Source organism: Cariama cristata, unplaced genomic scaffold (assembly GCF_000690535.1).
Source record: "Cariama cristata isolate BGI_N322 unplaced genomic scaffold, ASM69053v1 scaffold26989, whole genome shotgun sequence".
Lineage (NCBI taxonomy): Eukaryota > Metazoa > Chordata > Aves > Cariamiformes > Cariamidae > Cariama > Cariama cristata.
Window position 1 is genome coordinate 27,814 of NW_009638331.1, and position 23,320 is coordinate 51,133.

At 41.3% G+C, this 23,320-nt stretch overlaps 1 protein-coding gene across 1 annotated transcript; it reads left to right on the top strand.

The window, feature by feature from the left end:
• The first annotated feature begins 5,577 nt into the window (after positions 1-5,577).
• On the top strand, positions 5,578-21,568 carry RBP3 (retinol binding protein 3, interstitial). The gene is made up of 4 exons (XM_009708665.1): positions 5,578-8,690; positions 16,253-16,443; positions 19,277-19,419; positions 21,240-21,568. The coding sequence occupies exons 1-4, from the start codon at positions 5,643-5,645 to the stop codon at positions 21,566-21,568; spliced, it is 3,711 nt and encodes a 1,236-aa protein (XP_009706967.1). The 5' UTR covers positions 5,578-5,642.
• The last annotated feature ends 1,752 nt before the right edge of the window (positions 21,569-23,320 follow it).

Below are 23,320 nucleotides of genomic sequence, written 5' to 3' on the forward strand. Positions count from 1 at the left end.
AAAACTGCTCTTGCTGCCACCTTCACATGACCCTCCTGCAACTGTGGTTTATCAATGAGCGAATGGTCTATATGGACCTGATGAGGGAATGGTGACATCAACCACAGATGAGAAGCAGGGCATATTGGAGCAAAATACATAAAGCAAAAAAATATATAGCTAAACATTTAATCTTGCTCTTGTGGAAGCTTTCTAGCATGTGATCTGAGCAATGCAGACCATGCATGCAGACTAGTCTGGGAGAGATAAAAGAAAATACCTCTACTCAGAGTATGTGGGAAGTTCATACCCACAGGAAGTCAGAAAATTAAATACTTGTGGACAGATTTTAAAGGATCATAAAGTTTCATGACTTATAAAAGCTAGAGCTAGGCCTGAGCTATTGAGTCCAGCTCAGAACTAAAATCAAAATAGGAATTTGGCTTGGGTATATTAGAAATTAGAATTGATGGTAGAGTTCCATTTTGGATCTAGGTACTCAGAGTTCAATGAACAGACTTGCGTTAAACAACATTTTTGATAAAATATTAAGCTATACACATCAAGAAATGACTAAGTAAATAGTCATCCTCCAAAGCTTGAAGAATCCATACCACACAAGGAAGGATTCTTACCTTCTAACACCATCTATAAAGAATTACCAAGGTAGCAGTGAGTGATACATGTCATATTGAATTCAGGGCAAGAGAAATAGACCACTTAACAGATCCAGTGTGGAAAAACACTTTTTTCCACTGTCCTAGCTTTTTTAGCCATGCATGTTGGGAGAAGCATTCATTTTACATTTACATTGTGAAGCTAGTTTTATTTCTGTGTGCTAGTGATAAAATGCATGTGAAAGAATACGTACCTGAACTTGAGGAATAAACTGAGCTGTGGAGTGTTGCTGTATCTTGGGTTTTACTGGGTAAAACTAATCACAATCCTGTATATATTTCTCAAAACCCTAGCTTCATAAAAATCTCAGCTACAGTTTCCAGTCCTCCTGATACGAAAATCTTTAGAACACAATACAATGCACAATAAATGTTAGAAAAACAGAGATAGATTCTTTTTTATAACCATATGATTTTACAACAATCACAGGCAGGAAAGGGCCATTACATGACTTTTAACCTCTAGATAAGGCCTCTCTAGAGAAGAATATTGTGGATCTATGGAAATACTTCCTTAAATGCTAGGAAAAAAAATTATCACATAATGAGTTTAGCAGTGGATATATAGAACTCATTTAGTTCTGGCACATACTCTGATTAAAAATGCTCAGTAACTGTCTGTTACTGTCTCCTTTCTGAGTATGATCTTCATGGCAATTCATCTATGTCTGTGACATTCAAAGTTGAGGTGATTGTAAACAGCTCGTGTAACACCCTATAACACCCTTTGCACAGCAAGTTGAAACTAAAGTAATTGAGTAATTCTTTGTCATTTCAAGTTACATTAATTTCTATTCCTAGCTCATGGCTTGGACAGGCATACCCTTCACTGGGTGAAAAACTGGCTGGCCGGCCGAGCCCAGAGAGTGGTGGTGAATGGAGCTAAATCCAGTTGGCAGCCGGTCACCAGTGGGGTTCCCCAGGGGACGGTTTTGGGGCCACTACTGTTTAACATCTTTATTGATGATTTGGATGAGGGGATAGAGTGCACCCTCAGTAAGTTTGCAGATGACACCGAGCTGGGTGGAAGTGTTGATCTGCTGGAGGGTAGAAAGGCTCTACAGAGGGATCTGGACAGGCTGGATCGATGGGCTGAGAACAACTGTATGAGATTCAACAAGACCAAGTGCCGGGTCCTGCACTTCGGTCACAACAACCCCATGCAATGCTACACGCTTGGGGATGAGTGGCTGGAAAGCTGCCCGGTGGAAAAAGACCTGGGGGTGTTGGTCAACAGCCAGCTGAACATGAGCCAGCAGCGTGCCCAGGCAGCCAAGGAGGCCAACAGCATCCTGACCTGCATCAGAAATAGTGTGGCCAGCAGGACTAGGGAAGTGATCATCCCTTTGTACTCTGCGCTGGTGAGGCTGCACCTTGAATACTGTGTTCAGTTTTGGGCTACTTTGTTCTTCCACTACAAGAAGGACATTGAGCTGCTGGAGCGCGTCCAGAGAAGAGCAACTAAGCTGTTGAAGGACCTGGAGAGCAAGTCTTATGAGGAGCGGCTGAGGGAGCTGGGGTTGTTTAGTCTGGAGAAAAGGAGGCTGAGGGGAGACCTTATCGCCCTCTACAACTACCTGAAAGGAGGTTGTAGCGAGGTGGGCGTCAGTCTCTTCTCCCTGGTAACTGGCGATAGGACAAGAGGAAACGGTCTCAAGTTGTGCCAGGGGAGGTTCAGGTTGGATATTAGGAAGAACTTCTTCACTGTAAGAGTCATTAGGCACTGGAATGGGCTCCCCAGGGAGGTGGTGGAGTCACTATCCCTGGAGGTGTTCAAAAAATATTTAGATGTGGTGCTTCAAGATGTGGTTTAGTGGGCATGGTGGCATTGGGTATACGGTTGGACTTAATGATCTTTGAGGTCCCTTCCAACCACAATGATTCCGTGATTCTATCATTCTATTCTAAAAGCAGAAAGTACCAGAGAAGAATACAGTGAAAAATAAGGCCCTTTTAAAAAATAAGGGCTTTTTTAAAGATTTGATATGATTTAAACAGCAGAATGAAATTACTTTCAAGAAACCCAGAAAATATTAATTTCTCTAATTTTTATGGTAGATAATTTAACCTTATTTCCACTATTATCCTGTACTTGGTAAATAGTTTCATACAAATATAAGTGTTCATTATGTACTATGTATGGAAAGATTAAAAAAGAAATTACTATGTATATTCCATAAACATGCAATGTCATTCTTTTTTCTGGGATAGAAAGCTGCATGCTTAAAGCCACTGTACAGACAGACGGAAACAGAGATCCATCCTGACATATTCTTAGGGACGTGGATTATTGTACTTTTTTTCCCAATTCCTGTCACAATGGATCCATTTTGTAACCTTGCTCCTTGGCTCCTGGGCATGCCCTCCTCCAGCACCCAGCAGGAGTAAAAGGAAGAAAGAATTAAGAAACGAAAAAAGAGGACCCATCAAACAACCCAACCCCCTAGCCCAGCAGGTGAAATATCTAACCCTTCCATGTTTACACATTTTTACTTCATCGTTTTAGATCATACATATGTTTTCTTTATTGTTATGCATTATTTCCATCATAACAAGATTAGTTAGTCTATATCTTCGCTTTCAAGTTAATTGAAAGGTGTTGGAACACACAAAAATTGCAAGTAACATTAAAATGTTAAGCACTCCAAAGTGGGAAATGTCAGAATTAAGATTATCTATGCATCATCCCCCTCTTGGTAGTATGCATTAATTACACAATCACAGCTCATAATGTTTTTATTTTCAGATGTCCCCTGCCTTAGTCAGTGCACAGAGCACATGGTGCTTAAGAATTAAGTTGGGAATTTATGAAGTACAGTATCTTATCTATTGAATTGATTGCCTTAACATACACTACAGTATGTGCAATTATTCCTGTGGTAACAGCATTTAGAGACACTGTCAGAGGTTGGAAGTAAAGGTAGGGTATGTGGTAGAAATTAATGTATCAAAAGAGATCCCTTGCCCCAACAACTTTCCAAGCTAGACAGACAGAAGAGCCATGGGTTAGAAAAGCAGTAGAAAATTATTTGCCCAGGGTCCTGTGCACTGTATTGGCCACATGAGGAATTAATGCAGCTCTGGCAATAAATCCTGTAGCTCAAAAGTCAGTTTCTGGACAAAGTGTGGTTATGCTGGAGAGTTTTTGTTCCAGCTACCTTTGTCCTAGAGTGCTGGATTATTCTTTACAGGAAGCAAGCAAGAGCAATTCAAACTGGTGATAATGCCCTGGAGTTAGGTCTGTTGTGGTTGTCACACATTGTCGCAATATAGAATGGCCCCCTGAAATTAAGAACATACAGCAGATCTGAATCTCACTGCTTCTTTACCAATGAGTCACACAGAATGTGCTGTGGCACACTTGGAGCTTAATTACTTATTTGTACATTATCAACAACATTTTCAACTATATGCTAGGCCTCTCTTTTGACAAGGGAAGTGGCAACTTTTTTTTAAACTAGGGTTTTTTACAGCCTGCTTGCCAGAGATACTTGTGATTATAACAAGTTTTACAGCTTTTGCCATAAAGCAGTCCTTTCTCTAATGGACTCAGAACAAATTAATTGTTCCCTTTGATGGATGCACATTGCTACATTTGCATACACACAGATACAAATCCACCGTGGGATGAAATATCACTTGCATATATAGACAAGGCTATTCCTATACAGACATATTAAAGGAAGGAACTTCACAAAACTCCTTTACTACTACAACTGAATGACCCAGAAAGAGGACTGCACTAAACTTTGCTCATGTGAATGGCAGGCTTCACTCATGACACTCACACATAACACCAACAGAGTGCACCCAGCCAGGGCAGACCGTCTTTGGACTCTTCCCTCCACATGTATTCATACGTAGCAACAAGTGACATTTTGAAAGCAATACAAAAACATACTCTTCCCAAATTCCCTAGTCCACTCTTGCAGCTACCTCCAGCAAGCAGAATGGCTGGGGTAGAAACTAATTTCAAACTTAAAGGCAAGAATCTGTTCTTGTATGTCTTTGGCATGTCATATTGAGCTCTGAATGCTGACAGCTCACATGGATACAGCCTGCAGCTGTGTCCCGCATATTCTGATCCTCTTTCAAACTCTTAATACAATAGGGTCTCAGATACATTGTGAGCAGAAGAAAACAACCCCCCACGTTCTATTTTGGTATGTTGAGCCTAAAGTCTATTGGCTGGCAGCTGTCATCAGACATGACCATATGTTACCCAATGGTATTACAAGTAAATCCTAATTGAGTGCAAATTATGAAGATTAAAGTCACCTCAGATTTAGCTGTATTATGTTGAGGCAAATGTATTTCAAAGTCCTGTTTAAAATGCTGGCAATTCTCAGCACAGAAATTAACAGACTGTCATTACCTTGGATTTTATGAGCTGTTCTAAATGCCTGGAGTTCCATGTTTGGAGCCCTTAGTCATAGAATGTAAGAATGGTCCTTTGCAGCTCGGTCTGAAAAACACCAAAGACAAAGTATTGTCAACAACTTTGGAAAAAATATTAAATATTGATACAACTAACTCACTGAAGAATGTCCTGGTATAAACTTTTCATAAATAAAGACTAGATGACTGCTGTTCTAATTGTGGTTAAAATCAAAGTTTTGCATTTTAGAAATCCACTGTCAGGATAAGCCAGGACCAGTTTATAACGGGCAATGCATTACCTTTTTGAAACAATTAACTGCCAGAAAGATCTTCCTTGATGATTGAAGTTTATTACTGTTTCATAAGAGGGCTGTGAAGTAGTAAGGAGCTGAACTTCATCTATTGGTGCACTTCGGATGATGCACTCCATTTTAATGAGATTAAGGGTTTAATGCAGATAAAAGATTTTTATCTGTTCAGTGCACCTGGATTCAACGTAGGGATTTCAGTGCGATTCACGAACAGAGAGTCATTGGAGAGCTACATTCATCTTGATTGATAAGAGCTTCTGACTTCTTCCCTTCTTTTTTAGTCCATACAAACAAAATGATTAGGACACATTTCTTCCTGTTTTCAGCACTGATCATGTGCAGCATACCTGCTGAGGAAATCTTTCAGCCAACGCTAGTGCTGGACATGGCTAAAGTCCTTCTGGATAACTACTGCTATCCTGAAAACCTAGTGGGAATGCAAGAAGCCATTGAACAAGCAATCAAGAGCGGGGAGATCCTGGACATCTCAGATCCAAAAATGCTGGCCAGTGTCTTGACAGCTGGAGTGCAGGGTGCTCTGAATGACCCAAGACTGGTGGTTTCCTATGAGCCATCACCACATGCAGCTCCCAAACAAGAAGCTGAGGCTTCCCCAACTCGTGAACAACTCCTGAGTCTTATTGAGCATGTGGTCACGTATGACAAGCTGGAGGGCAATGTTGGCTACCTGAGGATTGATTATATCATAGGACAGGAAGTTGTGCAGAAAGTTGGAGCTTTTCTGGTGGACAAGGTGTGGAAGACGCTGATAGAGACGTCTGCCCTGGTGATAGATCTTCGTCACAGCACTGGGGGACAGATTTCTGGCCTCCCCTTCATCATCTCATACTTGCATGAAGCAGACAAAGTGCTGCATGTTGAGACCGTATACAATCGGCCCTCCAACACCACCACAGAGATATGGACACTGCCAAAGGTGTTGGGAGAGAGGTACAGCAAAGACAAGGATGTCATTGTTTTGATCAGCCGCCACACCACAGGAGTGGCTGAAGATGTGGCTTACATCCTCAAGCACATGAACAGGGCTATCACTGTCGGGGAGAAGACAGCTGGGGGCTCACTGGACATCCAGAAGCTGCGTATTGGCCCCTCCAATTTCTATGTGATGGTTCCCGTGTCACGATCTGTGAGCCCCTTGAGTGGGGGTGGACAGAGCTGGGAGGTGAGTGGGGTGATGCCATGTGTGGCTACTGAGGCAGATCAAGCATTGCAGAAATCCCTGGACATTCTGGCAGTGCGCAGAGCAGTGCCTGGCACCCTAAGCCACCTCACAAAAATATTAAAGGACTATTACAGCTTAGTGGAGCGAGTGCCAGCACTGCTGCAGCACCTCGTCACCTCTGACTTCTCTTCCGTGCAGTCAGTAGAGGACCTGGCCACCAAGCTCAACACTGAGATGCAGACCTTATCTGAAGACCCCCGCCTGTTGGTCAGAGTCATGATGCCAGGTGAAGCTGCTGCCCACCCTGCTGAGAAGCCAATTGCAGTGGCAGCCAACTTACCTGACAATGAGCAGCTGCTGCATGCCTTGGTGGATACTGTCTTCAAGGTGTCAGTGTTGCCAGGCAATGTTGGCTACATGCGCTTTGATGAGTTTGCAGATGCCTCTGTGCTTGCTAAGTTGGGACCTTACATTGTCCTCAAAGTGTGGGAGCCCCTCCAAAATACAGAGAACTTGATCATGGACCTACGTTACAACTCTGGAGGCCCTTCCTCCTCTGCTGTGCCTGTGCTACTCTCCTATTTCCAAGATCCTACTGCTGGCCCTGTCCATCTCTTCACAACCTATGACAGGTGCACCAACCACACACAGGAGCACAACAGCCAGGCAGAACTGCTGGGCCAGCCATATGGGGCTCAGCGTGGCATCTACCTGCTCACCAGCCACCATACTGCTACAGCGGCTGAGGAGTTTGCTTACCTCATGCAGTCCCTGGGCCGTGCCACACTGATTGGTGAGATCACAGCAGGAAGCCTCTCACACACCCATACCTTCCCTCTGCTGCAGCCTGAGCAGGGAATAACCCATGGCCTAACTATCACAGTTCCTGTTGTCACCTTCATTGACAACCATGGGGAAAGCTGGATGGGCGGAGGAGTTGTGCCTGATGCCATAGTGTTGGCTGAGGATGCACTGGAGAAGGCTCAAGAGGTGCTAGCTTTCCACAAGAACATGGGAGTACTTTTGGAGGGTACTGGGCAACTCCTAGAGGCTCACTATGCCATCCCAGAAGTGGCTGGTAATGTTAGTGCTTTGCTCAGCACCAAACAGGCCCAAGGAGGTTATCGATCAGCTGTAGACTTTGAGACTTTGGCTTCCCAGCTTACCAGTGACTTGCAGGAGGCCTCAGGGGACCATCGGCTTCATGTCTTCCACAGCCATGTGGAACCAACACCAGAAGAACAGGTTCCCAACATGATTCCCAGCCCTGAGGAGCTGAGGTACATCATTGAGGCACTGTTCAAAATTGAGGTATTGCCAGGCAACCTGGGCTATCTTCGCTTTGATATGATGGCTGAGGCAGAAACAGTGAAGGCCATTGGGCCCCAGCTGGTGCAGATGGTGTGGAACAAGCTGGTGGACACAGATGCCATGATTATTGACATGAGGTACAACACAGGTGGCTACTCCACTGCTATCCCAGTACTTTGTTCCTATTTCTTTGAGCCTGAGCCTCGGCAACACCTCTACACTGTCTTTGATCGTAGTACTTCCCACAGCACAGAGGTGTGGACTCTCCCCCAAGTCACTGGCAAGAGATATGGCTCCCTCAAGGACATCTACATCCTAACAAGCCATATGAGTGGCTCAGCAGCTGAAGCTTTCACTCGCTCTATGAAGGATCTACACCGGGCAACAGTTATTGGTGAGCCCACAGTAGGTGGTTCCCTCTCAGTGGGCATTTATCGTGTTGGTAACAGTTCCCTATATGCCTCCATCCCCAGCCAAGTGGTGCTCAGCCCAGTCACTGGCAAAGTATGGAGTGTGTCTGGGGTGGAGCCACACATCACCATCCAGGCCAGTGAAGCCATGGCTGTAGCTCAGCACATTGCCAACCTGCGTGCCCAGGTGCCACAGATACTGCAAACTGTAGGCAAGCTTGTGGCAGATAATTATGCCTTTGTGGACACTGGGACTGTTATAGCATCCAACCTCACCAAGAACATCAACATAAATAGTTATAAAATGATTAATACAGAAAAAGAGTTGGCCAGGAAGGTGACTGCCAACTTGCAAGCTCTTTCTGATGACGAGCACTTGAAATTACTCTACATCCCTGAACACGCCAAGGACAGCATCCCAGGGATCATGCCAAAACAGGTACAGTTCTCTTGTACCCAGCCATACTGATGCCAGCAAGAATGGGAGCACTGAGTTAGTTACCTTACCTTGTTTCTAGCCCATATCATAAACCCATCATAGTTTACCAGTATCTAGAAAAGAAGCTAGTGCCTGAGTGCGTTTTGGAGGCTGAGCTCTCTCTGACACTAAGGCAGGTCAGGGTAGTATCTTGTGGTAGTAGATGGTAGTTCTGGATGCATGCATTTTGGCAACAACCTTCAGGCTGTGAATCTCCTTCAGTTGCCATCTGCCACAAGCAAATAACGGCTTCACCATTAGAAGGAAGATATCTCATTGTATCTGTGATTGCCTCTCTTTCAGTGCTATGGCTTTTTTAAGCTGTAATAAATTAATGTAAAAACCCACTGATTACAAACCGAGTTTGTAATTGAAGAAAAATTTGGTTGGACCAGGGTAAATGCATACACCAAGAAAACATGCAGCCACATAATCTTTAATGGATTTTTCTATATAAAATTTCTGTACCTGACTTCTATTACACCAGAATAACAAGCAACTCCTTTGGTAGTGACAGTGAAAAGTTGTTCTGTTTGTACCTCATGCTCAGCATCAGACAGTTTCCCAGTGACCTAGAAATACTTTGGAAGAAGTATCTGCATAGAAGTTAGGTGACTCTAGGGAGAAATTGGTTTTTAATAATCTACTTTTGCCCTTGCTGTGTGGTTTGTGTAACAGTCTGTGCTTTGTTCTGAGCCTGGGTATTTATACACTGGTCTGCCTTGGCAATATTTCTTGTTCATTGTTGTGCTGGAGGCAGCTCCCAGGAGCTCTTGTTAAAATTCCATCTTCAAACTAAAGGGAGGTTTAGGATAATCTGATCTCTTTCTCGGATGGAGTTAGCTCCTTTCTGGCTACTGCTCGAGCATGGCTATCAGAGACATCTTTTCTCCAGGGACTCATAAAATTACGTTTTGAAGAGAATACATTTGCCTTTGCAATGAACCAGAGTATACCAAGTGTCAGGTAACTATTAAATGTTTCCTGGGGGAGGAAATCTGTGGGCTTCCACCCTCTGAAGTTTTTGGCATGCATGATTTAAAGTGGGTGTGACCTTTGTGGTATTATCTCCAACACTAAGGTCAAGGACAAAGTCTAAGCATTGCCAAGGGAGGGCATTTTTTCAAGTTTGTTAGCCAAGGGATGCTGGCCCCATTCTTGCCTCTAAGCTTAAATGGAAATAATTAATGAAAGGACTTTTCTATTCCACTGCTTTCTTTCCCTCCTACATTTTTGGGGTGTAGAAAACTTCACTCTAAAGATGTTTTTGACAGAGTTCCCTGCTAAATTATTAGCAACATATCATTAGTGATACATCATAATTTCTCCTCATTCTTCAAAGTGGCCCATCTTGCAAATTAGTCACTGTTTTCACTGAAGGCTGTTAATGGATATTGTTGGCTATTTTTACTTGTTCAAACTTTACTTACTTTAATCAGACCTTGAATGTTGAGAACTGGATGTACAGAAGAAAGAACTTGTCATATGACGTGAAATTCTAATCCTGATAGAGCTAGCGAGGAAATACAATTATGCTAATTAATGCCTCTGTTCACCTCAGTTCTTTGTCAAGCAAAATGATTGGAAGAGGTCAGGGATGCACCCATAAGAAGGAAATCTCATCAGTGTGGATGAAAATCAGGACAAATGTGAGATTTCTTCAAGGGGAAATAATGTATAAATAGCAGAGGAGAAGTACGGGTCTCTTATGAGGCTAAAATAGTTTCCAAAGGCCTATACATTCCTTCATAGTGCTTGAGGAAATTGGGAAGCAGAGACACAAGGGAGCAGTGTTAAGACATTTTAAGACAAAAGAGGGCGAGTGAAGGAAGACACTAAAGTCATTAAAGTAAAGGCTTTTCATTGTGATGATAGAAGAAAATTCACCTATTCCACAGAGCACTGGGCAGCAAGAGTACCTTCATGTCCTGCCTTGCTTTTGCAGGGCCAAGAGGAGTGCTTACTGTGGAACATTTCAGGAATACTCCATACCAATACTCCAGAGAGCAGATGCCTTAAGATTACAGTGAAGCTTACATGATGGCAGTAACTGCATTTGTAAATTTTTTTTTCACAGTCCTATACTTGCACATAGTGACTCTTTTAATCTATATCACATCTATTGCTCAAAAACCTAAAAGCTAGTTTTTCTCTTGTGCTACCTATCCTCGAAGCCGCCCTTTTCCTTGACAGTGGGATTTTCTTGATAATGACCTTGACAGTGAAGCAGATCCAACACAATTAAATGAAAGTGATGATGAATAACTGCAGGAACGATGGGATGGGACATGGGAGACAGACAAGTGAAATGCATGTAGACCTTTGCATCTGCTACACTAGAATAGCTGCTGAAGCATAATACCAGGGAGTGAATATATCTCTTCTATGACAGCCACAAGGTCAATGCTGGCCAGAGTTGTCTGCTGCATATATGCCGTTTTCCAAAGTCAGACTTCCCAAAGGCAAATGTTGTATATATTGTTTGTGATTCAGAAAATACATTTTGCTTATAAAGCAGAGCTCTTTAAACTTGCTGGTGAGCAGTTCAATAATCCCTACCTCTTATTCTTCTGTTTGCCTCTCTCTCCCTCCAGCCATACCTTCCTTTCCATACTGAAACATTTGTGTTCATGTATATCTGAGTATTGTAGACTACCTATGGAAGAACTGCTGCCTGATTCTGGCAAATGCATTATGTCAATTTTTTTAAGTGACGAGAGTCTCCCTGAGTGACACTTTTGGCCCCTTGATAATGCCTAGATACTTTTAATGCAGTCTTCACACCTAAGAGAATTATTGTATTAATGTTTTAGATAAGCAGCTGAAAATGTTGATCAATGTAAAAGACAAAAAGGAATCATTTATAAACAGAAATTGTTCCTGCATTTGAGGTCCTCCTTTTCCCAGATACATAATATGTGTCTACAACAGAGTATTGTACTTGCTGAAGGAGGCAATAGTTACAGATGTTTCACCAGAAAGGAGTATAGTTTGCTTATGTCCCTTCATTAATGGAGTGAAATCAAAATGCTCAGCCTCAAAGTGTGAAGATAGATAATAAAATTGCTGCATCTATTGCTAACAGGTAAAAAAAAAAGTGAGCCCATATGATGCTGATTTATATCAACGTAACCACAGTAAAGTCAGTGGAATTACACAAGTTTATGCAAGCCAAATAAATGTCTCGTGTTTAACTCTCATTGAATCTTCACCTTTTACAATTCATACTTACTTCTTGTATTTGGTGCAGAAAAGAATATGACACTTTGTTATTCACTTTTGTTCTTTTTCTAGTACCTTTCATCTTCTGATCCTGATACTCAAGCTCAATGCAGCTGCATTTGCAGTTACAATCCTACCAGAGAGATCCATTTGTGATCTTTTTTTTTCATTATTATTAATGTTACAGTAGATTGAACCACTAGTTTTAAGGATTTTCAGCGGCTTTTGGATGAAATTTACCCACAAGTCGCGTTTTCAGATTTTGCTTTCAAATGTAATCTTCCAGGGCATTAACTAGAAAATAACTGCTCACTGGACTGCAATGAGTGTGTTACAAGCTGTGTACTGTAAGAGCAGGTTTACACACCTCTGTTCAGTGCTGCCCTTTGTGGGGTGAAAGTACAGCTTCTCCCTCTGCCCTGCACTCCCTCAATGGGGACTGAGAGCCTTAAATAACCTCTTTCAATCCTTTCCATGCTAATCCAGCACTGTCCCAGAGGGTTTCAGCTTTTGCTTGTGGTAACCCCCTCACTCTGGCTGTCTTGGTGCAATGGATTAGAATTCAAAGATACAGTTCTGGAAAAAAATGGAGAAAAGATCTGTGAAAAGCAAGATGTGGTTAAATAAAAACACATGCAGCATTCTTACACAGTTTCTAGGGTGACAGTGATTGACTGCACAACTCTGGGAGGAAAACAGCTTGTTTGGGGGGGGTCTTGTAAAAAAGTGTATGGGTCCTTCAGAGTTCATAAGCTGAACACAAGTCAACAGAGTCAAGTTGTTGCAGTAAAAAATAATCATTATCAAACTGGAATGGATAAGGAGGAATATAATCACTAAGACATACAAAGTCTTCTGCTACATTCAGCTCTAAAGAAAATTCAGCTGAGTGTACCATGTGCAGTTTTGGGCAATAATTTTCTGGAAAGATGTGGCTGAAGTGAGGAGACAGCAGAAAAGAGGAATTGGAGTAAAGAGAAGACTGAATAAGAATAATCTTGGAAAAGTTTAAAATATTTGAGTTGTTTATTCTAGAGAGAAGAAAACTGAGAGGAGACATGAAAACAGTCTTCAGATATGTAAGAGGCTGTTTCAAATATGAAGAGAATAATCTGTTCCCTTGTCCATGGTAAACAGGCCAAGAAGTAATGCACTTAAGCTGTAGAAAGTGGTGAACTTAGATTGTTTACACTAGATGTTAAAAACATCTTTGTAATAGTAAGGCTAGTGACGTACTAGACTGGATTGCCTCAAAATCACCCAGTGATATGGGTGTTTTTAAGAGTAAGTGAGAATCAGCTGTCAGGGATACAGCTGATCCTGCTCAGTCCTTGAGCTGGGGGACCTACTAGGATGGACAGTTCCATTCCAGCCTGTGAGGGTACACAAGGAACCTAAATTATTTTCCAAAACAGAGGTGCAACCCTGCCACAGTTTTCAAGATGTCATGGTTCTTAAATCAATCTCAGGATTTACAGTGGCACAAGGGTGTTGGCTGATAATATTTAACAGCTGGCAGTTGACAGCACTGGCAACCTTAATGGAAATCAGAGTTGCAATGGTCAGCACAAAATTAGCTATGAAAATGCAGTTTCCATCTAAATAGACAAAACAACTTAGGGGAGAGGTAAAGGGGTAGAAAAGAGGGAAGAGAGGCACAGCTGGAAAAGTAGTTTGCCCATGGTTAGCGTATATGTCAGTAGCAGAACCAGGGATAAAACTCCATGCATGAGCCCCAGGGCAGCATTCTAGGTCCTATTTAGTGTCACATCACTTGTTCAAGTCAGGCCACTCAGCTGTGGAAGGAGACTGCAGAATAGGGCTGGAAACCCTATATAGTTAACGAAAAACAATTCTTCCTTGGCTGAAGTGGTGTTAGCTTGGAGGTCCTTTAGTCTAGCCACATTGCTTATAATGTTCTTACTAAGGCACCTGAGGGTTTATATTTAACATCAAGTCATTTGTATGTAAACACTGCCTGACTGAGCAGGAGGATCCTACTTTCAGCTGCATCCTGTCCCAGTTTGTCCTTGACCGCCAAACAGAGCCCTGCCTTCCAAAGGAGAGCACGCTGTTGCTTTCTGAATCTAGCCTTACCTCCTTAGGTACCAGCAGCCCATGGCCCATGTGCTAGTGTCATGAACCTGCAGTTTTCCAGGACAGTAACTCTCTACTGTCAGTCCCAGCCTCCTCTCCTCTTTTGCTTAAAAATTAGGAGGCTTTTCCCATCCTCGAAAAATTACATTCTGAGTACTTTTCATCTGAATTTTGGTCTTAGAGCCTTTAGCGTAGATATATTTTCATACCTTTTCCTGCTGCCATGAAGATGAAGGAGAGTTTCTTTGAGATCCTTGCATATTTGTTTTACCCCATGAGACCTGAGGCTTTAAGAGGAACCTGCCTGCCTTGAAATTTGTAATGAATTTCCAAGAGTTAGCAACACTGCTTAGCAAGTACTGAAGTCCTCAGTGAACGAAGATGTGATGCAGCACAGTAAAAGAACAAGTAGGAAAAAAAATCAGACACAAAGAGGTTATTCTTAATCAACATGCTTATGGGTATGCATCTAGCAACTGTTGTTGGAGACAGAGCTAAGAAATCTGAGTGTTCAGTTAAAATATCATTAGTAAGTAAGTGGCTGAGGGTAACACATCAATTTTATTCATAGATGTTACCAATGAGCGATGATTTTTTTCTCCTGGAGGGACCAGTACCTCTGAACTAGATATAAGCTCTGTCAGAACAATGCAATGCATGCTAGATATATTCTTCAAAACTGTGATTTGATAATCAAACTATGTGGGCAGATCAAGTAGCATTGCTGTCACTGGGAAGTGGATTGGAAATGACACTCAGTAGTGCTGGACTGGTATGTTTACAGATGAGATACAATGGTTATTTTCACAAGGTGCAGTGAGAAAGAAGGGTACAGAAAAGGACTCAGGAGGGTTTGCTCTTACCATCAGATCAACAACTACTGGCCAACGGGGTTTTTTAATTAAAGTTTCAAATTTTGGCAATTTTGACATACAGAAGGCACTGAATGATGAAGCGGCCCAGGGCAGCCAGAAGTGTGGTATGGCAGGTAATTTTCCCTCAGGTAAAGGTAAAGTGCTTGAGCTGTGTCAAATACAGCTGCATTCACACACCTTGGAAATTCTCCTGCTGTGGAGACTTGCTTTTGGCAGGAGCACATCCCCAGGCCAGAGTACTACATGTAGGGCAGGAGATTGCCTGACTCTTCTACAGTTGCGGAAAGTCCAAATGCTTCCCAAATTCTGTGGCCTATTGCAGGTTGGGAGAGCATCTTTTAGTACATAGCTCACTGCTGACTCCTTGTTCTTTTGGGTGTAAAAGTATGGATTGTCTGGGGCTGAGCTATGACAGAGGTCAACTGATGAAAAAGCAAGTATAAAATAATTTTCACAGCAACCCTGAGGAGAAAAGACCAGATTACTGAAGGTCACATAAATCATATATATCCCAAAGCTTTTTGTTCTTAAGTTGAAGGAGGGTCTTCCATTTTCAGACACATGCATGCAAAACAGAAGTTTGGCAATAGGAGCAGGCTATGTCTTAGTGCCTGTAGGGGTTACCAGGATAACTTTATTAGTTGGCTACACATTGCTATCGAAAAATGTCTGCTGTTTAATAACATAAACTTAACAAAATTAGATTAATCACAGCCTAACACATGAGACTACAGGCACATGGCCACCATATATGAGATTTAACACATCTCCCTCATGAGTGTCCTAGCATATGCCCAACAAATCAGGTTCTTCACTGTCACAGGCACTGGCTCATTAAGAGGGGCTGGGGCCAACCTCACCTGTAGCCAGCAGCTGTTTGTTGGCTGAGGCCAATCAAGAGAATATAAAATTCCTAAGTGTCTTATTTAGAAAGAACTGCTAAAGGAAAGAAGGGGGCTTGGGTGGCAGGTCTGGGATAGTGGCCTATGCAGGCTGGGGGATGGTTCTTGTAGCCTTCTCAGCCTTTTTAGTCCAAGGAAATTCCTATATTTTTGAAAAATAAACTGAGGCCTGACAAATAGGTGCCTGATCCAAATTCTGGGCATGCTATTGATGCACCCTGTACTGGGCAAACAATGCAGCAGCCAATGCTAAACTATTTTTAATATGCAAAAATCTTAATAGCGTTTATTATGTTCTTCTGACTTAGTCACATTCCTCACATGTGTCCCACCTGGACTAAACTTGACCCACATAATTCTTTTTAAATCTTGTGCCAAGCTATTAGTGCCAGCAAATGACTTCTCTTGTTTTTCCAAACTCTTTCAGATCCCTTCCTCAGAAGTATTTGAAGATCTGATTAAATTTTCATTCCACACAAATGTATTTGAAAACAACATCGGCTATCTGCGATTTGATATGTTTGGAGACTGTGAACTTCTAACCCAGGTGTCTGACCTACTGGTAGAACATGTTTGGAAGAAAATTGTTCACACAGATGCATTAATCATAGACATGAGGTAAACCTTTGAATGGCAAATAACCAAAGCTCTTTCATAACAGCATTTTATTTGTAACAGTGAATTAACTTTACATGGCTTACTGTCCTGTTTACAGGCTAACATTACTAGGATTAAATAAGAAAAGGAAAACAGCCAAGGAAAACAGTAACGATCTGGAAGTATATCTCAAGATAAATTGTACCATCACTTGAGAAGTTTACAACTAAATAGGCAAATTTAAGGAATATGCTGCAGAATGCAATCCTGGATGTCATGTGTTTTCTTTCTCTGATTTCTTTCTAATCTAATTTTGCATATGCCTTGTATTAATTAATTATATATATGGCTTAATTAAATCTTTTACTGCAGGCAGTGGTCAAGTAGTTGAACAGTCAAAAAAACAGACCGTACATAAGGCTGTATTACAACATCTAGTTTGCCATATCTGCAGTGCTAAATTATACTGGGCAATCAGCCCTGTACAGAATGACCCTTGTGCACAGAGCACAAAGGTGACTTAAATGTACTCTAGCATTCCTAGACCCTAGACAGCAAGCTACAGAATGATATGCCTGCTCTCAACTTACGATTCTGTTGGACAGTCCAGTGTGTCAACAATGCTCCAAATCTTATGAGTCAGAAGATGGCATCCATTTGTTGCCAGCTGTCAAAGCAGATGAATATCACAAATATACATTTCCCATATAATATTTAGGTAAGTCATTCCTTTGTTTTGGTCCAGAGCTAATGTTTGTGAGCCCAGTACGTTACAAATATCAACTGAAGAAAAGAAGGCCTTTGTAACAACTCATTTTTAATGCTAGAACCGCTTATGTCCATTGCCATCATGGGACTCTTGCTATTTGGTAGTCTTCATAATATTCTTCTGGGGTTTGCAGCATGTGCAGGAAAAGATGAGCACGGCAATGAGAGCAGAGAGATCTCACTATGTGAGCACAGAGGAGGCAGGGCAGCAGCCAACAAAACACACCCATGACTGAATTCAAATTCAGCAAAGGCACCAACATCTTCCGATAGACTTGAGATAGGACTGGGATTTTCCTGTTTCTTGCCCCAGTTTTCTCCCAAGCTAAAATTCATATTAGGGCCAGGGGCAATAAAACAGCAAAGGTGAAATCATGTCCCAGGTACTAAATGGTCTCATTATAATTCTTCTCTTGGGTTGCTTTGGGGTTTTTTTATATTTAATGTATTTCCAGCCCTTTGAGTGCACACAAAAGATCCACTCTCTGAAGGCATATAAAAGAGAACCCCAAACATTTTACCTTTTAAAGTTCTCCCTAAACCAGTCTTATGATTTTAAGACAAGGCTGATGATAATTTCAATTTTGCATGGGATTAACCGTAACAAATAATGTTTCTCATCTTACAAGTTTTCCTCCCTGGAACTTCATATTTTGATAATTTCAGTTTTGCATGGGACTAATCATAATGTATAATGTCTCTCACCTTAATAGTTCCCCTTAGTGGAACAGCTGTGCCACTCATGAACTTCATATTTTTAACCTTCACAGCACTGAGAAGAGACTGATAAACTAAACAGCTTCCCTAATGTCACACAGGAATTCTATAGTGAAGGAAGTACTTGCCTTCAAAAGTTAAGCTAAGACTCCAGCAACTACTCAGTCATTACTACTGACTAAAATTTCTGCAGTTTCACTGTCTGCAAGAGAGTCCCAGGAAGAGCTCTCCAGTATTGCTCTAACTGCCTGCTTGCCACTCACTTCAGCTATGATGGCAGCTGCAGCAAGCTGGCCTTTGCTGGGTCTAGCTGCCTCCTGGGCTGTGCAGCAGCAGCAGGACCTCCTGGCTGCACAGCACTATCTGGGACACAGTGAAGAGACTTATTTCAGTTCTAGCCAGTCACAGCATGAATCCAACATACAGCCCCCAAATAAAGAGGTAGCTTCACTCTTTCGGACAGAGGCCTCCAGGATTGTCTAATCCTTTTCTGGAGGTGAAAAGAACTTAGTTATGGACTGGACTGAACAAAACTCATTTTCTAGGAGGTTTTTGCTGGAATGTCTGTGCCTGGCACTCCTAACATCACCTACAGGAAAGCACTGTATCTATCTCCTACTAGTGAGCAAAGTACAAACGTTTCCAATGCTGTATATGCTCTAGTATTAGTGAAAAGTGACGGACAAAAAATAATTTGGTATTCCATTATGTGTATTCATAGCAGGGGTTCTCTGATGACACTTAGGCTCTTCAGTGTATTTAATCTTCAGAGACTGGTATGAAATTAAACTACAATCAGAGTTTTCAAACATGACTGTCCTAAATGAAGGAACTAATGCAATCTTTAGGCACAAAAAGAAATCACCTCATCTTATAAGATGGCAAAACCCAACTATTCTCATTGTGTGCAGCAGGAAATAAGAACACGAGAGTTCTGCAAACATATGTTGCTTAAATTGGGATCTACATTTACATATTAGGGTTTAGGTATTTACTCATGCTGCCTATGTCAGTAACAGCATGGGTTATTCAGAGTAGAAGAATAAGAAGAATCTGATGTTTCTCTGCAGATTAACAGTTTTTGCTTACTTTCTGAATTTTTTCCAGGTTGAATAAAGAAAAAAAATAACCATGGAGTTTGATGTTTGCTTTTGAAGTCAGTGTGGGCAATAACAGTTCAAGAGTCTTAGACAGGATTTTGTTTCTCTGATAAATGTGCAAATGCTGATAGGAGAGAATGAATGTAAATGTGTCAAAATGTAGCCATAAGGCCTTTCAGTACAGATGATACGGAACAATACTTGGAAGGGAGATTTACTGTCTGCCATAATTTTTCAATTGTTTCTTTAATATTTTTAATTTTGAAAAGGTACAATATTGGAGGCTCCACCACTTCCATAGCAATCTTATGCTCATACTTCTTTGATGAAGGACACAAAATTCTCTTGGACAAAGTTTACGACAGACCCAGTGACTCAGTAAAGGAAATATGGACCCAGCCACAGCTCAAAGGTAAAATGATAATTTCTTTTTAGAGTAGCTTTTCATTTCAGATGTCTCTCCTTGTGTATTTTAAAGTGAGCCATTAGAAACCATAACTCATTTGGTGAAAACACCTGCCACAATAGGCTCAAGCTATGCAGAGAATGTAAAAACAAACATGCATTTCAGCCATGTCTCTCAATGCCATCTATAAGTAATAGTTTATCACTCCTAGGAATGGGGTATGTTAGGCACGGAGGCTTGTAAACTGGTCCCCAGAAATTTAGTTGAACACTGTGTACAGCAGTTGAGATCTGTTGCTTTTAAAAGTTACCAAAATTAAAAATAAATCCTGTGCTGCCTAGACCTCTAGTAATTTCTCTTCCAATACTCACACAGTTTTATATGTAGCTCCTCACTCCCTACTTGTGTAATCCACTATTTCAGTAGACAAAAACACCCACAAGAGCCCAGTTTTTCCAGAGAATGCAAGAAAAGCACTAGTTTTTGCACATCTGAGTGAATTTGGAGCATTTAGCAATATATCTCACATACACACACGAGCGCGCTCACACACACACCACCCCCATACCCTGCCCCGCTGTTCATGGAAGTTGAAAGGATGCTGCAACATACAGAAACAGAGCTCTTGAGTGCTCATAAAGTAAAGTTAGAGTGTTAAGAAGCCTTAATCAGTTTTAGTTCTTTTCCCCTTTACAGCTAAGATAGTACCAAAAATGGTGTCACAATGGTGTCTGCAATTATTGGCTTGGAGCATGCTGAAAGGGTTAAACTTTGTCACAGGCTGCAGGGTCCATCTATTTTCCCCGACAATCAGAGGTGGGCTGTACTAGGGGATATGATTACTATGGACACATTCCAGTTCCCATCAAAGAGAACATGCAGACTCGTATTAACTTCAAAGGAGCTGGATCTGGTCCTGTATTATATATATCTGCTGTGAAAAGGGTCTTCTAATGGATATTAGGCCTATAGTGAAATGAGAAGAGCAAAGACAGTGTAAAAATTAGTTACCATACCATTGGCCCCTCTTTTACAGTTTAGTATGAGAATTATGTGTCATACTGTAACTTAGAGAATGACATTTTTAGAGCAGTTTAGAGTAGTTTTCAAGTTATAATGTCCCGGTTATGATGCACTGGCCACTTTTTCAAAGGAACTAAGCTCTCAAAAAGTATTTAGCATGTTCAGATATATTGAAAATAAGGTGCAAAAAACCTCCTACTCCTGGCAGCTGGTTTATGTAAGAAAATGAGAAAACCTGGCTCAGATCCTAATAATAAAGGGGCATTTGTTGAAGGGTTTGGGACAAAGGCCATGCAACAGCTTCCATTTATAGACTATAAAAAGCCTGTGGGAAACCACTATAATTATAATTTCATAAAATGCCACCTGCATAGTTTGCAGGCTAAGATCTATGACAGCCATGTTCCTAGAGCAAGGATGAGAGTGAAATTGAAGACGCTGCTGGCTGAGCTTTGAGCATTCCTAGCAGTGGAAAATATCACTTTCCTCACCTGCCTATCCCATCCTCTGATGGGATCTAGAGTTCCTGTAATAGTCAAAGCCACAGAAGAGCAAGCAGTAGTAATCATGAGCTGGCCTCCCAACACCATGTAGGGTGACAGCCTTTTTTACAGTATAGAGGCTGGACTAGTGTAAAAAGTGCTTTAATACCATCATAGGTACAAAGTAAATTTCCAAATTTCTTTGGTTGTTAATAGCAGGTAGGGAATGAAGTGCGTTTTATCTTGGCTTCTCTTGCTCCATTACACAACTAAATCTCTGAAAATTGATGCATTTCTGATGTTTTTTGTCCTGTCCAACAGGGGAGAGGTATGGCTCTCAGAAGGGGCTAATAATCCTTACCAGTTCTGTGACGGCTGGGGCTGCTGAAGAGTTTGTATACATAATGAAGAGACTGGGCAGAGCTCTGATCATTGGAGAACAGACCAGTGGTGGCTGCCATTCCCCACAAACCTATCAAGTAGATAATACTGACTTTTACATCATCATCCCCACCTCCAGATCAGTCACCTATACAGAGAGAACTTCTTGGGAAGGGAAAGGGGTGCCTCCTCACATGGAAACACCAGCTGAAACAGCGCTCATCAAAGCCAAGGAGATGATCAGTGCTCACCTGCATAGCTCTAGATAGCCTAGTGGGGCAATGTGGCCCTAGTTCTTAGGGAAAGCAAGCTACCTCCCTAGATGTAAACCCTAGAAAGCAGTGGGAACTTCATTTCAATCTCTATGGTCAGTTACTGGTTCCCTGTACATAGCTCAAAGTGACTCCATTATCAACATGCTGACTTTTTTACCCTGTTCTGTGGAACCCAGCTCTTTCTGGCCATGGTTGAGATACTTGGATAATTCACTGGAGTTTCTGGATTCCTCCTCTGTGGTCAAATGTAAATGTTAGTTGTTGCAGTGTCTGTTTTTTAAGATTTAGCTCCAAATCACAGGTTTCCTTCAGTCCCTTAGAAAATCCCAGCTGTCAGTGTTGAAGGCATGTGAACCACCTCAAAGCATTTATGCAAAGACAGAAAAGGCACCTCTTCTCCTTTGGAACTTGTGTACATTCCTATGTATACATCTTAAAGAAGAATTAACAGTAGTTGGTAGAGTCTATTTTCCAAACTGCAAGAGCTAAATTAAGTCTCTTCTCCATTTCATCATTTACACGTATCAAAAATAACTATTCCCAGTCTGTCAGGGTTGCCCAGACTCACGGTATTTCTTAGGTACATGCCTGCTTCTTCTCTAGTTTCCCGCAGAGGGAGGGGGAACGCGCAGGACAAAGGCAGTACATTGACTCTTTCACCCAGCGCTCAGATCAACAGACTCAGGAAAAAGAATCATATGTTTTGACTTAAGGCTATAAACAGATTGCTGTGTGTCTTTCCCCAAAGACAAAAAGAAAGCAGAGAAATATCCTTTCCACCGTGCTAACAATCCACTTATTAAGTAACGGTGTATTCCAGGGCAACTAACAGTTATTGACACGAGCTTCATCAATGCACAACATTCTTGTCTTTCTTACGATTCTTATCTAACCCTCTGTCTTTGTAATTATTTAGAAATAACATGTAACTCTAATCTAGATCTCAAAATTTCTCATGTCTACAAAATGCTAGCTGCCAGGTAATTAAGTTAGGAAAATGGTCCCATGAAATTTAGTCAGTTAAAGTCTGTAGCTGCTGTTCACTTGCTCATTTGTAAGTTACTGCTTTTTTTTTTTTTTTATTTTGCTTAAACATCTAACTGCAGAGAATCTCTTTCAGTATTTACAGGAAAATAATTTTAACAACTGGATAGACTTTCTGTCTTTTTACAACTTGTTTTTCTTACCAACTATGGTCAGTGAGATCTCTAACCTGGACTCTTTTGAGTCATTTTCATGTTCTGATTTTTATGTACTAGCTAGTTGTTGAATTTCTCAGTGTTGTGGAAAATATTTAAATTAATTAAAACTCATACAGAATTTTGTGTAAAGTGATATATGTATGAAAAATATTAAAGATTCTTAATATGGAAAAGACTGGAGTAGTCAATGAATGAGTAAACACTATTGTATTTCTTCTAATGTCTTTTAAGCCCCTTTATTATCTAAATGATCCAGATATACTGCTTTGTTTTCCTAAACACAGTCAGTTGTGCTGTCATGTACAAACAATAGTAGTTGTTAAACCCAATATTTAAAAACTTTAGCCATCCATTCAAGGACCAAAAGCTATACCATATAGGCACAAATAGCAAATAATTTCTTCCTGTAGTAATATGGTAAGTACTTATGAATAATAAATATGTCTAGAAATTGGAATCCAGTTGGGAAAACAAACAATGAAGATGCATTTGGTGGTGAGTCCATTTGAAATCAATAGTGCTGTTAGTTCACTGAAGTGATTGA

Excerpts from the sequence above, each read along its gene's own strand:
- RBP3 (XM_009708665.1), top strand. The coding sequence starts at position 5,643 with ATGATTAGGACACATTTCTTCCTGTTTTCAGCACTGATCATGTGCAGC. Across the intron at positions 8,691-16,252 it reads CAGGGATCATGCCAAAACAG|ATCCCTTCCTCAGAAGTATT; the intron begins GTACAGTTCTCT and ends AAACTCTTTCAG. Across the intron at positions 16,444-19,276 it reads GCATTAATCATAGACATGAG|GTACAATATTGGAGGCTCCA; the intron begins GTAAACCTTTGA and ends AATTTTGAAAAG.